The sequence below is a fragment of the Lathamus discolor genome, chromosome 2 (assembly GCF_037157495.1).
Source record: "Lathamus discolor isolate bLatDis1 chromosome 2, bLatDis1.hap1, whole genome shotgun sequence".
Lineage (NCBI taxonomy): Eukaryota > Metazoa > Chordata > Aves > Psittaciformes > Psittacidae > Lathamus > Lathamus discolor.
Genome location: NC_088885.1, coordinates 126,137,869 through 126,153,756, shown reverse-complemented (window position 1 = coordinate 126,153,756; position 15,888 = coordinate 126,137,869). Strand labels below are relative to the sequence as shown.

At 37.7% G+C, this 15,888-nt stretch overlaps 1 protein-coding gene across 7 annotated transcripts in view; it reads left to right on the top strand.

Annotated features, from left to right (window-relative positions):
• The window catches only part of NCOA2 (nuclear receptor coactivator 2), a 194,269-nt gene that overhangs the window by 112,053 nt on the left and 66,328 nt on the right, over positions 1-15,888 (top strand). For all 7 annotated transcript variants that reach the window (XM_065668417.1, XM_065668416.1, XM_065668415.1 and 4 more), the window contains 2 exons: positions 3,645-3,746; positions 4,581-4,753. In XM_065668417.1, coding sequence (XP_065524489.1) covers positions 3,664-3,746; positions 4,581-4,753 — 256 coding nt within the window. In that variant the 5' untranslated portion in view covers positions 3,645-3,663. The remainder of the gene's footprint in view (positions 1-3,644; positions 3,747-4,580; positions 4,754-15,888) is intronic.

The window sequence follows — 15,888 nt, the reverse complement described above, 5'->3', positions numbered from 1 at the left end:
TCCTGCCTGGTGAAAAATACAGGCTTGAAATCCTTCTGCAAAGAGGGAACTGAATCCATTGCCCAGTTTCTGGCTATTGTATTTGGTATGTAGCATTATGGAGGAGCAGGGCAGAAGATTATCTATGCACAGCTTATAAAAGTTGATTTCTCCTCATTTCTTCTGACTCAGGAGAAGATTTTAGTTTCTTAATCCCCAAAGAACAGCAGAACTTAACCTGTCCTAGTCAGCCACTAATCCCTAGGGAGATAGAGTTTGTGGGTACATCCTCTTGATTTTAGTACTGTGTACTAGATACTGCTTAGTGACTTTCATTTCAGCCTCTGAGGTTTTTTTTAGATTGCATTAGTATTGTCTGTCTAGCTCCTAACGCTGGATTTTACATCTGCTCTGGAGCACCAGGTCATGGACAGCATAGGAGCTGCAGAGCCTGTATAGATCTTTGAGGTAGAGAATGTAATTTCTAATGAAGACATCAGGGAGAGCAGAAAGCAAACATGGTAGTAGGTGGTAGATTTCCAGAAAAATTTATGATGAGTAAATAGAAATGGGTAACTCATTCTAAGAACAAGCTGATAAGGCTGCGGAGAAAAAGACGTAATGGCCTGTAAGTGCAAACAAAATAACTTATTTGTCTAGAACCAATTACTGTGTTTAATAAAGAGAGAAGGTACTAGTTTCATAATAATGATACCACTTTTGTTCCCATAAATACAAAAGGCTTAAGATGTTTGTGGTGGGAAGATAGTTTTAATATGTCTTCTGTAGGCAGATACTGTAGATCTAGTGGAATTCCTGCAGAATAGCATCAGTGTGAATGAAAAGAATTGATACATGCATTGGTGGCATATGCTGGACAGGAACTACTTACAAGGACATGTAATGATAGGACAAGGGAGAATTGCTTTAAACAGAAAGAGGGTAGATTTAGATTAGATATTAGGAAAATATCCTTTACTGTGATGGTGGTGAGACACTGGAAAAGGTTGCCTCAAGAAATTGTGGATGCCCCATCCCTGGAAGTGTTGGAGGCCAGGCTGGGTGGGGCTTTGATCAACCTCATCTAGGGGAAAGTGTCCCTGCCTGTGGTAGGGGGGGTTGGATGGAACTACATGAGCTTTTAAGTCTCTTCCAATCCAAACCATTCTATGATTCTACGGTGGAACTACCTGTGAAACTTTGGTTACTGCAAAAAGGCACTTCCCTTTGCAGTAACCCTGACAGAGTAGCTGGGAAAACTGTCAATGACTGTTCCTATTTTCTTTCTTGTGGAGGAACGGGGTGTGGAGGGGTTGTTCCCCCAGCTGCTTTTCTCTGACTTTAATTCTTACTACTCAGGGGAAGAAGATGGAAGTTGAATGTTCGACAGATTTTCATGAACTGTTGTGCTTGCTTTTCTCAAGAAAAATAGTGAATTGGTTTACATTTCTCAGGTATTACTTAGGAAACTTAAGAAATTAAGGGGTTCCCCACCTGAACTTTAGTCCACCATCTGAGTCTTTCTCAGAGGTCGGATGATCTCAGGAATGTACAGCTTCTTTATGCTGAATTTTTCTCACCCTGGTCAGTAAAAAATTCAGTCATTTGAACAGAGCCCTAAGGACACTTCCAGCTTTCCACTGACAGAGATGTGGAACTATTGTTGCCTAACAACTTCTCTTAATTGCTGACAGTCTTCTTAATAGTATCTTGCTCCTTCCTTTGAGCTCCACTTGTCATACTTGTGATACTGCGTATTTTCACAAAAGTGAAACGCATCAGATGGACGTATGTTTCTACTTTTGTATTTGAATAGACATGTGAATGACTGCTGGGGCTAGAAATAAGTGAAGATACTGATTTATGGAGCAACCATTTTCACAGGCCACGCTGGAGACTGCAGTAGATGTTTCATGCTCTGCAGTAGGGTTGATGTTGGTGTGGCACTGTGAATGCCCTGACTGCATCACTGGAGAATTGCAGAGTTCTCCAGCAAGTACACAGTGATGGAGTTTGTGATGGCTTGTCTTCCCTTTGAGAGTTCAGCTCTGCTTTACTGCGGAATCAGTGCTCCCTTCTTCTTCTTGCAGTGGGTTGTTCTCAAAAGGTTGGCAGTGTGTGTATGCATATGGATATACACGGCCAGGTTGGACGGGCTTCAAGCAACCTGGTCTAGTGGAAAGTCTCCCTGCCCATGGCAGGGGATTTGGAACTACAGTCTTTAAGGTCCTTTCCAATACAAACCATTCTATGGGTAAACTCAATAGAGAAAAGGTATTTTCAAATAGAATCTGATACCATCCATTCAAAGACCAGCTGGGAACTGTGTTTCAGGCATGATCCAGTCTTTTCCATGAAACCTGAGCAGTATTTAGAAAAAGAAAAAAACCCAAACAAAAACCACAAAACAAAACAACAACAAACCCCTCACTTAGTTTAGAAAAAAATTAGCTGGTGTTCAGTTCTGAATCTGAGATGGCTCGGAGTCTTTGTTTGCCTGTTCAGGTTTCAGTAAGTAGCCTTTCTCAGCATCCCTGCAGAACTGCTTGGATCATAGTCTCCAGGCTGTTTCTGCTGATATCTTCATTCAGTCAGTTCACTGGGAAAACTTAGATTTCCAGAACATCCTGTTACCAGCACACCTATTACCTGTGAAAATGCACAGCTGCTAGATTTTATAAAGTGTCAAAAAGGAAAAGCAAAAGAGCACTGCAGTTTTAACCCACAGCAGTTCCCTCATTAAATTCAGTGCATCCTGACTGGGCCAGCAGAGTGAAGAGAACCGGTGGGACAGAAGTGAAGGGCTTGTAGAAACTGGTAAACCCCCTTTAATACCTGATTTCCATTTTATGCTGGTGTGAAGTGATCGTAGAATTACGGGCTCCAGCTCTTATTTTAGCATGGTATGAATCAGTTCCCTATGCCCTTTGTAATAGTGATTTCTGCCTCCAGAATATTGGTATTTATTAAGGAGTATGTAACCTGGGGCAGGCGAGTTTTGTGTATTCCTATGGTGCACAGGACAACAGACAGGAGCAGGGCAGGATTTCCATGGGCTGTTTATTGCACAAATTGTAATAAGCTTGTGCTGTTTTAACACATGGTAGCTTGACAAGTTGTTTTCCTCATGAGGTAGATTATACGCACAAAATATTTATCAGTTCCTCAGTGATCTCTAGTGTTGACAGATGTTCTGTTTCTACAGTATTGCACATGTTCTTGTGCAAGTATTATCTTCTGATTTTTAACTAAAGCTGCATGTGCTACCTTTTCATGTAGCTGGGATACACATTTCATTTAATGTATTTGAATTCTATTGTGTTTTTCTTGTTGTGTGGCACTATGGCTTTTCTTTTGTCTTTCCTTATTCAACCTTGCAAAATTGCCATGAAAATTCAGCAACCCAGGCACAAAACGCACTTATCTGGTAGCAGTCAAAGAGATGAGAACACTTTGCTTGCCCACGACAAATTTCCTTCTGAAGGAGTTTTGTGTAGCATTTTGTGGTGTCATAAACACAGAGCTTTTATTGGTACCTTTCAAAAAACTCTATTTTGAATGATAGATTTGCCAAGTAAAAACTGAGTTGAGCATGGAATGAGAAACTTGGGAACAGAGAGCTCATGATTCTTCCACCATAATCTTTTCTTGCCCTTTCTTTTTAGTTGCTGATATGTGTTCAAGATGAGTGGGATGGGAGAAAATACCTCTGACCCAACCAGAGCAGAGTCAAGAAAGCGCAAGGATCCCGATCAGCTTGGACCCAGGTTAGACCATTTGTTTCTGAAGACACTGAAGAAGCAACACTTAAATTGTTACATGTGCACACATTTTTCAGTTAGAAAATGACAAACTTACATTCTTGCTAAGAGAGGTCAATACCAAACTACTCTGATGTAGTAATTTTGTATTGTTGTGGCTTTGGGGTGGGGGCTTATGTCTTATTATTATTTGGTTGGTTGGTTTGAATCCAGTGTAGTGCCAAAATACAAAATTTAGGTGACAATTTAGGAGCTATGTAAAAATCTTTTTTGGGTAATCATTGCAAGGAGTCTTCAGTCACTCATTCCGGCAGTTCTTGTTCATCGTAATCAGGGACTTGGAAAATATTTTTCAGTTTTATGGCAGTTGCATTACCAACACAAACAGATTTTAAAGCATATCCACTCATTTACCATTTCTTCTTGCAACTGCCATAATTTCGCAAGGAGGCAGAGAGTATGAGCTGTTTGGTTTAACTTCTGAAGCTGTTTTATTTTCTCTTACACTGTCACTATATAGTACTCCCTGGATTCTCAACACCATGTGGAGGGATGCTTGTTAAATGTTCAAATCCCATTCCCCCAGTTAATCTTTGGTTTTGAATTTCAAATCTCAAACCTCTTTTGGAACAAAAATGTAACTGCTGGGAGTGGAGGAGGGGGGAAGTAGTGTCTTTTAACGCTCCTTTCCTTCTCTGCTTGAGAAACTTGTAAGTTAGACTTTTGAAGTGAGAGGGGACAGTTGTCTCTGGTTTTGTTAAACTGCTCTCAAACCATTTGAAATCATCTTTGAGCTGGGCAGAAGGAAGCAAAGTGACATTAAATAAAATCTTTTTCCAGCCCTAAAAGAAGCACTGAGAAACGCAATCGTGAGCAAGAGAATAAATACATAGAAGAACTTGCAGAGCTGATTTTTGCAAATTTTAATGATATTGACAACTTTAACTTTAAACCTGACAAATGTGCAATCTTGAAAGAAACTGTGAAGCAAATTCGTCAGATAAAAGAACAAGGTAAGAAGACTAATTAATTGACTTTGAATATTTTCTATGTTGATTATTGCTTTATTTTTGGCAAACCTGATGGTCTCTTCAGCTTTTCTTTAGCAAATTCCCAGGTTTTTCATTAATCAGTAATGAAAAGTGCTGTAGTTCATGTGAACAGAGTGTGGTAAGTATCTTGCTCACTATTTTAAGAATAAGTCTCACAGAAAATTCAGAATTTGCAAAGAGAGAGAGAAAATCGGTCAGTCCGATGCGTGCATCTAATGGAACTAAAATGACTTGTGCTTTATGAAAGTTAACTAGAAGGTGGCATTGGTGGGAAAAAAAGAGTACTTGCATACTCTTACATGGATGATGAATCCATGAAAGTAGGAATGATCCAGGAGAGGGGGGTATGAAAGTATTCTTCATTCCCCCTTTTGCTTGCTTTTGTTGGTATGAATAGATATTGTGGACTAAATTATCTGCGTCCCTTAAATGATGACATCATATCCTCAACTACAATAGATTTGGAGCTATTCTAATCTCTAGATAGGGTCTTGTTATAAATGTAAACCAGAGAACGTGATAGTTTTCTTCCTGTTCTTTGTCTAGAAGATTAGTTTTGTATTTCTTTTCTTTACATATATGTCCTATTTAAAGAAAAAAAAAATGAAATCATTTAGAAACTTGAAATTTTTGGAAGTGGGTTTTGTGGCGCAGGTCTGTCTGGGCAGGCATGAACAGCACTGCAGGTGTTTGGGGCAGATTCAAATTCTTAAATTAGGTGTGTATCATTTTTCTTTTAACGTGAAAGATTTCGATCTCTTTGTAGACTGTTTTTAGAGAGATTCCTTTGCTTTTTGAACATGTTAACATTTTTCACTTTTTCAGTATTCTGTGATTTCTGTGGAAAATAATGCTTCCTTTTCCATACTGTATGTGTGAAATTACAGAAGTGGAGATTACATGTTGTATAATTTAGACACGGGTTTATTTCTAAAACAAGTAGATCTGCCGTTTCAGGCATCAGCCTATTCAAAGCTAAATGTAAAGTGGGCAGTGTCAAATAGTTGCCATGACCCACACTGGAAGTATACCTCTTAATGCTGCACAGTGCCCATCGTCATTTCTTGTTGGCTTTTTGAGATTTTATTTTTATTTCCTTATGTTTGGTTCTTTTTTTTCTTAGTTTCAATTTTGGATTTTTGTTTTGCTGTCACCAGGAGGCACATTTTCCTTACCATTACCTGAGAAGGAATAAGGACAAAAAAAAATATGTTTTCCTAGGAAGTGGGTGCACAGAGAAAAGTCTGTTAGTCCATTTGGTAATTCTCTCAGCAGCTCTAGAAAATCCAGTCTGAAAATCTGACTCTAACTAATGACAACTTTGGCACATCCAGGGTTTTGTTATTCAGGACCAATATCCTAAAAACATTTTTCATATTGTTACAAAATGTTCTCACTCATCAGACCAGGTTACATGTAAATTATTTAAGTCATAATGGGCCAGGATTGTACCAAAGCTGAATGTGCTCTTAATTTTCTAGCCTCATAAAGTTTTATTGCAAAAACAACCAAAAATGCAATTTTAAAGACAGACTGAAGTGCTATGAATACTGTTTATTTCAACAAATAGAAGTAGTTTGCAACCCTTGAGCAATAAAGATACTAAATCACTCTTTATGATGTTGATTTGTTGCGCAGGTTTCTTCAGCTGAGAACAATTATATTGTCTGACAACTGCTTGGGTCTTTGCATAAAACTCATAGCTGGTACAGACTAGACTTTGAGTCTCTCAAAGGGCCATTGCAAAACACTGAGACCCTCAAGGTGGACATAAATAGCATCTCAGTATCCAGAAACAAAGATTAGGATACTTGAAATTATTCCTTTAAACTAATTAAAAGTTTGATACCAATTTCAGCATAGAAGCTACACCTGGTTTTGTAGTGGCAAATTTGAAAGGTTTTCCTTTTAAGAAAAATTCAGATGCAGCATTGGTTTGGAACAGGCATTTCATTAAGAAATAGGTCTCACATATAGTAAACTTTCAAACTGCACAACCGGTACAGTACACCTGTACTTCCATTGAGTGCCACAAAAACCCTGACCTAAGCAAGGCAAACAGGTTGAAGACCTAGTGTGGCTATTGTTGTCTCACGGTTTTTAGGTAGTTTATCACCTCACACTGGGAATTTTGCACATATATATTTATATGTGCAGGTTGTTCCGAATCTTTATGGTGGCTTTTCCACTTCCAAGTCATGTTAGAAGACCTTTATAATGGCAAAACACTTGCATTATCCTAACAGTATTTTTTCTAAAACAAAATCATGAAAATAATGCTAGACTTGCATACAGTGCCACGAGACTCAGGTTAAAATTGCATTGTGTTGTTGGTTTTTAGTGTAACACTCGATATCTGTAGAAGAAAACTAAATGAAAGTCCTGAAATTCCTGAGTGATTCTACATTAACACAAATTAAGATGGCTCAGTTTTTGTGTAGTGGATCTGCTTTGCTTTTGTTCAAAACTGGATTAAATTAGTGAAATCTGGTTTTACAGTTTTGTTACTTAGTTTTAGTAAAGAGGCCGGTTTTTTTAAATAAATACTAAAAATTCTTCCGAATTTTTCTTTTTCATCTGTAAATGAAATTGCACATCAAGGTCTAATTACTTACAGAAGCGCAGTCAGTTATAAATACCTTGTAAAGCCAGTGAAAACAACAAGTTTTACAGCTGCTACTGAGATTTGACGAGGAGACTTTATTCTAGGTTCTAGGAGTGAAAACAAGGAAGGAAGAAATACAGATTAATACTCATTTCCCATGTCAAGCTTCTTGGGCTGGTAGCTGGAAAAAAAGAAATAGTTTTTTTTTTTGCCATATTAATACTATGTAATTTAGTATAATGTTATCCTGATCTATTTCATATGGAAATATATATTTGCAATACTATATCTGTTATCTTTTTATCATTTCTCATAGTATATACTTCAAAGATTCTTTAGTTGTGGTATGTTGGAGATTTGGTTTATAACAGTTTGAAAATAAGTTATAAATATATGCATAGAACAGAATTAATTAGAAGAATTAAAGATATTTGGAAGATATAAACATTATGTGTGGTTTTAATCTGGGTTTTGAAATGTTTTCAGCACTTGGGGAAAATGAAGACAAGTTTCTTTACAAAAGCTGAATTTTCTATTGAAGACTTTTACCTTATTATCTTACACTGATTGGAGAGAGATCTGTGGATATCCAAAGATGAAAAACCATGATTTTAGCATGAAGATGAAACGGACATTGTATTAGTGTAAATCTCTAAGTGGGCATTTCTGCTGGGGATTTGAGACTTGTATTTTGAGCACTTGGGAAAAAAAATCACTCATTTTTTTTATCTATAACACAAAAGTGATATGAAATGCTGGTTTTATGGTTGTGTTACGTGGTCATGAAAGTGTAAGGTTTCCAATTATTTGCAGCTATGTTTAATTATTTTGTATGGTTGTTAGTCATACATGTTGCAGATGTGTTCATAATGTACACAGATGTGTACAAGCACAATAAGTTCTGATTTGCAAGTTTTTAATTAAAAAGAAGCTTGTTTTAGACTAGTGTTAAAGACCACTGGGGATAAATGTTCCTTTATATACCAGACAGCCGAGAAGCTATAAAGCCATTTGGTTGTATTTAATAAATGTATTCAGTAAAATAGTGTCTGATTTTAGGATCCTACCTTATTTTTAAGAAAACACTTCAGCACTTAGGACAGATTCATTTCAGTTGTACAAGTACTGATGAAAATGTTTCCTCATCTCTGAAGACAACAACATTCTGAGAACAAATAAAAGGAGTCTGGATTCTTTTCTTCCTTTGTTTACAGTCAGTTGAACTGTTTCACATCAGTCTCATTTGATTTCATACCTAAGGTGGTCCTTTGCCTTGAATCTTGTCATCTGCCTGACTCCTTATTATGTCAGTGGCTTTGTTTCTTATTGATTTTGGTTGCTGTGTCCCCCTTTAGCTGATATTTTTTACTTCTATGTATTAAGCAGGATATAAAAATTAAACCTGTACCCTTAGTTTAAAGCTCTTTTTATCCATCATGCTAACCTCATGCAGGTAAATAGCCCACATTGTAAAGCAGAGATTATATATTACATTTCACTACTTGACCATCTATTGGTTCAGGGTTTTAAACCTCCTTCATTTCATTGTGCTTTTACCCTCTTCTCTGGATAGCAGCAATGCAGTGGATACAGAGGATACTGAAGATCACCTTAAGCTTCTTCAGCAGTTTCTCTAGCTAAACAGTCTCCTCTGACCCCTTCAGTATGAATGCTGAAGAATGTGTCCTGACATCAAGTACAAGACTTCTTTTTATTTATCTTTTTTTTTTAACCCCTCAAGTCCCCTGAATACCTTTTATTAAACTCCACGTCTGCATCTCTTTTATTTCTCTTCTCTTACTCTTCATGCCTTTCTGTTTCCTGTAGCCTTTTTTTAGGATGGCATCCACCAGTATTATTTAAATTTACATAACCTACTGTGCCAAAGAATCCCCAAATCATAGAACATCTCAAGTTGAAAGGGGCCTATAAGGATCATTGACTCCAGCTCCCAGTCCAGGCCACATTCAGTCAATCAAACATGATGATACCACAACTAAACAGGAAGAGAGGTACATCTGTCTCTCAAACTCACCTTCTTTAGGTAGAAGCACTTACCCGTAGCATCACTGTTACTTCTTCACAAAAGAAACATTTTCAGGGGAGGCGATTGGGTTTTAAAGGACATTTTCCCTTAACATTAAAAGAGATTTCTAGGGAAGAAGGATAGAAAAACACGATCCACATTCTGCAAATGCCTTGAAATGACTGGATAGTACGCAGTACCCCCTTATGCACTTCTGTCACATGGGAAGCAGGAGGGACACCTGAAAGCTAAGGACATTCTCTCAACATCAGCCTCAGCTCAGGAGAGTAGAAAAGCCATGCTCAGCGCTGGTGGAAATTCACCTGAATGTCTGCAACCTGCTGAAATCCAGCATCTCCTCTTCATCCACTCTTGGTTCCATTTTCCTGTAGAGTCCAGCTTTCATATGTCATAAGTTTCTGAAGAGGTTTTGTGTTCTGTAGATCAGTTTTCAGTAGTACAGGGCAGGGACATCAGGGTGGTGATTATCAGTGTAGCTGTTAAGGTACACTTTTGAGTTGTGAGATCTTGTTTTCAGAGCAGCCTTACAAGACAGACCTTGGACAGAATGAATCACCATGTGAAAGCTAAACAGAGGGAGAAGTACTTAGTGAAGAGAGACATGCAAGAGCTATGGAACCTATATGAATTTGAAAAGAAGGCTTGTTGTTAATTATATATATCATCTTTTTCTGGTTTCACATTTGATAGCAAAACCAGTTTTTGCTTCCCTGTAGCAGGACTACTTTGTAATCCCATGGTCACTTCAGCAGATAGTCTATTGTTGCCTCCAGCGCCAGTCTGGAAGTAAAATTGCTTGCTAAAGGAAAACGGCATGGTCTTAAAGCTGTAATGAGGTGTTACTCTGGCTGCTGCTACTTTGAATTTATCAGATCTGAATTTAGATTCATATTTCACGAAGTATTTAAGCAACTGCCTAACTTTCAGCAGATGAGTAATCCCTGTTAAATCGGTGGAACTACTTAAAGGTTTAAAGTTATGTGCATAAATATCTTAGCAAATCAGGGTATTAAGACAGGAGAGCATATGTAGACTTGGAGTTTGTTTGTTTGGTTTTGTGTTGCAAATATTCTAGTTGGTCAATTTTACTGTAATTATATTTTTTTATGTTAATCATATTTGAGATGGCAGGAGATTTAAAATTGATGCCAATTTTTGAATCTTATTTTTGAAGGAGATCTGCATGCCATTATTATTTCTGTCTGCTGTACTTTCAGCCTGATAAGATTTTAAGACTGAATAAAGTGTCAGAGGAAATTGTGCTGTGAAGTTGAACAATTTATACAGAACATTTAACAAAAAAAAAAAAAAAAATCTATTACTGATTTTGCTTTGGTGTCTCCTCTACCTACAGCTGAATTTGATGCATTGAAAATGGCTTTGATCTTCCTCTGTACATTGTAAAGCATCTTGGCTAAATATCCAGTTGTGTTGACTTTACTACTTGCATGCCTTCAGAGAACTACTGATTCACTGAGCAATTTAAATTGGTTTTAGGTAATGCAGGCCATCAGTTTCTTTCTTGGCTCTGATGAAAAGTGATAATTAGCCAGCAAGACTCACCAAGTGGGGAACTTCCCAGGGTTTGCTTATTCTGCCAGTGGTGTAGCATGCAGGATAAGACTTAGGCCTTATCTACATGTAAGTTATGGTGTATTAGCTATACCAATGTTTTTTTTGAAGCAATGTTATAATCTAATTAATACGATTTATGAGAGGAGTAGCTGAAGATGCCTTTATGACATAAAACTGTGTCCACACTGAGCTCAAACTATTAAGAGAGCCTGGAGAGGAGAAGGCTCTGCATAGACCTTATTTCGCTCTTTCAGTATACAAAAGGGTTTTGTATGGAAGACCGAGAGAGACTTTTTACTGAGGCCTGTAGTGAGAGGACAAGGGGCAATGGTTTTAAGATGAAAGAGAGTAAATTTTGACTGGACATTGGAAGAAAATTTTTACTGTGAGGGTGGTGAGGCAATCAAACAGGTTTTCCAGAGAAGTTGTGGATGCCTCATCATTGGACGTGTTCAAGGCCAGGTTGGATGAGGCTTTGAGCAACCTGGTCTAGTGGAAGATATCCCTGCTCATGGCAGGGGGAGTGGACTATATGAATCTTTAGAGGTCCCTTCCAACCCAAACCATTCTATGATTCTGTGATTTTCCTGCTTCAAGAAAACAGACAAAAATAATCATCAAACTGATAATCAAAATTGTAAGACCAGCACTTAATAGGATTTAGTGGATTGTTGTAATTTTTGCTTCCTAATCATGGTTTAAATCCTATCTGCTGTTTTAGAATAAATGTAGCCTTGTTCCACAAAGTTAATGAGACTGTTTACTCATCATCTGATTAGGAGATTTAGGTCAATTCTGTTACTATTTGTTTTGACTAAAAGCAATAATAGAGTGGTCCTAAAGATGCTGATGTACAGGCTGCAGACTAGCCTGCAGGAAATGAGGCAGCTGTTGAAAATCCCTGATTCGACCATCCCTGCCCTCCTCCTGGACATGAGTTTACATTCCCTTCCTTACCCTGACAGGAGCATTTGTGAGTTTGAGTGGTGAGCCCAAGCAGCTTCTTTTATTTGACTGGGAGGAGAAGATCAGTCTCCACAAAGGTCCTTGGGACCCCTTCCAACATGGGTCCAAGTGTGCCAGCAACGACTGAGCCATGGGCTGTCTTGGTACTGTTGGGCATGGCAGAGTTTCAGGCAATGACTGTCACTTAACGTGTCTCTTGTCTGTGGGTTTCAACTTTGTCAATGATGATTGACTCTAGTCATGATGCTTGACAATTCTAGAGATAATTTGCTTGAAGTTTTAGACCAGAAAGTTAAATTTTGACTCCAAGTTTTGGCTCAAAGTTGAAAAGAAACTAAGTGTTCACTTTTAACTGTCAAGATAGTGGTCTTTTTCAAGTAGAAATAGTAATTATGGGCAGCTGTTACAGGAAAAGTTGCTTATTTGTTTTGCATCTTACCTGTATTTTGCTTTTCTTTGATCTTTACTTTGTTTTCTTTCGTAACTTCTAAACGATCAAAAGAGAAAATAATGCAAGGGAGTGGAGCTTGGTTGTTTATTTTATGTTCTGTTGCTGCAAGGAAGGTTGCAGTCTAAGAGGTCTGTAATACCAATGTTGGGGAAAGCTATAACGGATTGAGCGTCTTCTGTATTTAACATAGTCTGGGGGACATATCTCGAGTGTTCCCTCTTTGTTCTTTGCAGAAATATTTTCATTGGAGCTTTGGTTTTGTTATTTTAAAATTTAATGATCATAGAATGGTCTGTATACTTGTGGGAGTTTAGTAAAAATGTCTTGCATAGGAAAGATGGAGACATCTCTTCTTGCAATTTAGGATTTTGGAGGCTACCTCCTGGCAGATAGTGTGCTGTTCTCAGGTTGCATTTAAAACTGTTATTGCACACTTTAACATTTTTCGCCTGCAGTTTATCGTGTAATCTCTTATGAACTATAAACATTATAAATGCATTTAGAATTCTAAATTTGGGGAAAAAAATAAAATACAGAAATATGGGCTGACATCTAGCCTTCCACAGTATGAACTAAGCTCTCAAGCCTAGTGTTTCTCACCACCTGCTTTGTCTTCAGAGGTGTCTGGTCAATAATAAACACTGATCTTAGGTGCTAAAGAAGAATTGGGAGCTTCTGATCTGGGTCTTAGTGTTTGTGTTTGTAGTCACTTATTGTTAGAAGGTATGCAGTGTAAGAGGTGCTGACTATAGAACACTAGTGCTTGCTGTGCACTTTAGATTAGTGAATGCAATGTACTAATCTCAGCAGTATGTAAAGCAAGTAAATGAGGAAGGAGACTTCATGTTACCTTAACTGTCTCTGTGGAGCTTAATTTATGGAATAGCAAATTAATTTGCTGAAAGTAGTGATGATACTTCAGTCAAAATAACATCATCTATTATAAGAAAGCTAGCTTTTGTTACAAAGCTTTTATCTTTTCTTTTTAAAGACTGCAGCCTGAAAAGTGATAATATAATATTTACTCACAATAGGGTGCAATGCCTTTCATACCATGTTTGAATTCTGAAAACCTGTGGATTCACAGCACGTTAAAAGAGGTATTGATCAAAGGCCCCTCTGTGTTCAAACTATAACCAAGATAATTGCATCTGTTCTAAGTCATACATTTTGTTATTTCTGTCAAAGATTCTGCATATGGACAGTTAGTTAGAAATAGGGGTCCTTGAAAGTAAAATGACTGAAGATATAAAAAACAATTACTGTTCATTTTTAAGTTTCCTTTGTGAAAGCCCACAGTGTACAACTGGGGAAAAAAACATATACTGAAGTTTGAAGGGTGATGTGGCAAATGATCAGTTACTTTCTCTGCTTGTACACTGTTGAATGTCCTCAGACAGATGGTTAGAAAGCCAAGACATATATGCCTTCTGTTCCCTTTCATCACTGGAAGCTTGTTTGGCACATGTGTATGTATTTTGCAAGACAATGGGTACTTCTAGTGTGTGTGCCACGCTCTTAAAGACACACATGCTCTCCCTCTTCCCTCTGAAAGCAAGCCATTCTTTAGCTCACACAAGATCAGAGCAAATGTCAGAAGTACATAAATTTAAGTTCTTCTTAAGTAGAAAACTTTCAAAGAAGATACTCTGTAACTGGAGATGCTCCAGGTATTGCTGTGTTATTTGAAATAATACCCGTGTGCCCCTTTGGAAGAAACAACAGTGTGGTACCTCTACTCACTGAGGCTCTATTCATCTTGAAGCAGAAAGGCACATCCCTGCAAACCTTGCTTTGCTTACTGCAAAGCAAAACGGAGCTACGCAGCATGCCCACCACAGAGGACTCCTTAACACACAAAGGCAGGATGCAGCCTAACAGCTGGAATATGTGGCCAAAGCCAATTCATATGTAAGGTGTAGATTCTTAGTGGAAAGTTAATTGAAATTTGAAGCAACTTAATGGAGACATTGGTAGTTTTTATCAGCCCTCCCAAACAGATTTGAATGTCCTTCAATGTATATATTGTAACTCAGAGAAGGTTCTTGGCATCATGCAGGAGTCACTTGGTGAAACATTTTGGGATGTGTTACAAGATCTGTGTAGACAGTCCTTTGTCGTCTTAAGCTTTGTGAGCATGAAGAGCAGTAGCTTTTTACTGGTACTTTTCCTTGTGAGGCACAATTTCCTAGAAAGACTTGGAACAACCTGCAATTCCCATGGTCCTTCTGGAGGAGATGTCTTCCAGAGACAGGTTGTTCTATGTCAAATTAGCTCTGGGCCTGTGTTCAACATAGAAGAGGAAGTGTGCTTTAATATAACAATTGATTCATTTGGAAATAAAAAAAAAAAGAAAGAGGAGGAAGAGATACCACGGTTGTAAGTTCTAAACATAGATCAGAAAACTCAGAGGATCCTCATTTAGATTTTTCTTGGTTTGTTTGCTTTGGTTTTTGGTGGAAAAATGTTGACGTATTTTGTGCCAATAGCATAAAATTCTTCCTGTCTTCCTTCTTTTGTACAAAACCTTTCCCCTCTAGCTAGGAGGAAATAATTGAATGTTTATTTTTCTATCTTTAGTTATTTCTTAGCATGCCTCTTGACTTTTCTGAATGTCTCTAGCTGTCAAAAATGGTATTTTATGTAGAATGATTTTTCTTTGCTTTCCCCTATTTCTTCCTCTTCTCTTGAAGGGCTTTATTTTCCAGCCCTTTCTGTTTTCTCTCTTTTTTAATAATTGTCCTGCATTTGGTTTTTCCACTTCTTTCCCGGTTATGCTCTCTCTTGCCTTCAGTGTGCTTTAGCCATAATTTTGGGACCAGCATCACCATACCTGTGACAGTTTTATTCCATTTGCTGTCTTTCTGATATTGTTATTTCTCTTAGTGCTGCAGTAAGAAATCATTAAATAGTTTTAGGGTATGTGACAAAACTTACTAATGAGTCGTTGAGTGTTACACTGATTGATATCAAGGTTTATTGTGATTACTGTTAAGCTTGAAAGTTGAGGCTCCATCTGTGTGGCTGCTAGAGATGCTGATTTTAACTGAACATTATAATACAGCTTGTCAGGCCATTGTACTTAATGTTCAAATTATAATTATGTGTTTGCAATTGGCAATCTAAAATGTAAATATGCTCAGTAAGCTTTTTTGTTTGTTTGCTTTTTTTGTGGCAGTGATACAGGCAGAGAAGCCAGTCCATAAAACCTTTATTAAATATAGCTGAGGGAAGATATTGGTTTTCTCAGGGTCATTGTGAGTTATGGTGCAAGAATCCTCTTCCTTTCCCTAAGCTCTGTAATGATCCTGGGAGTTGTCATTTGTTCTTAGAAGTTCAGACAAGGGGTATATATCCTTTACGTCAACAGCTCAAACCCTTTCCAAAGGTGGGGGGGTAGTTTCTTCTCTTTTGTTTTTTGTTTGCTTGGTGGGTGGAGGGTAGTTGTTCTT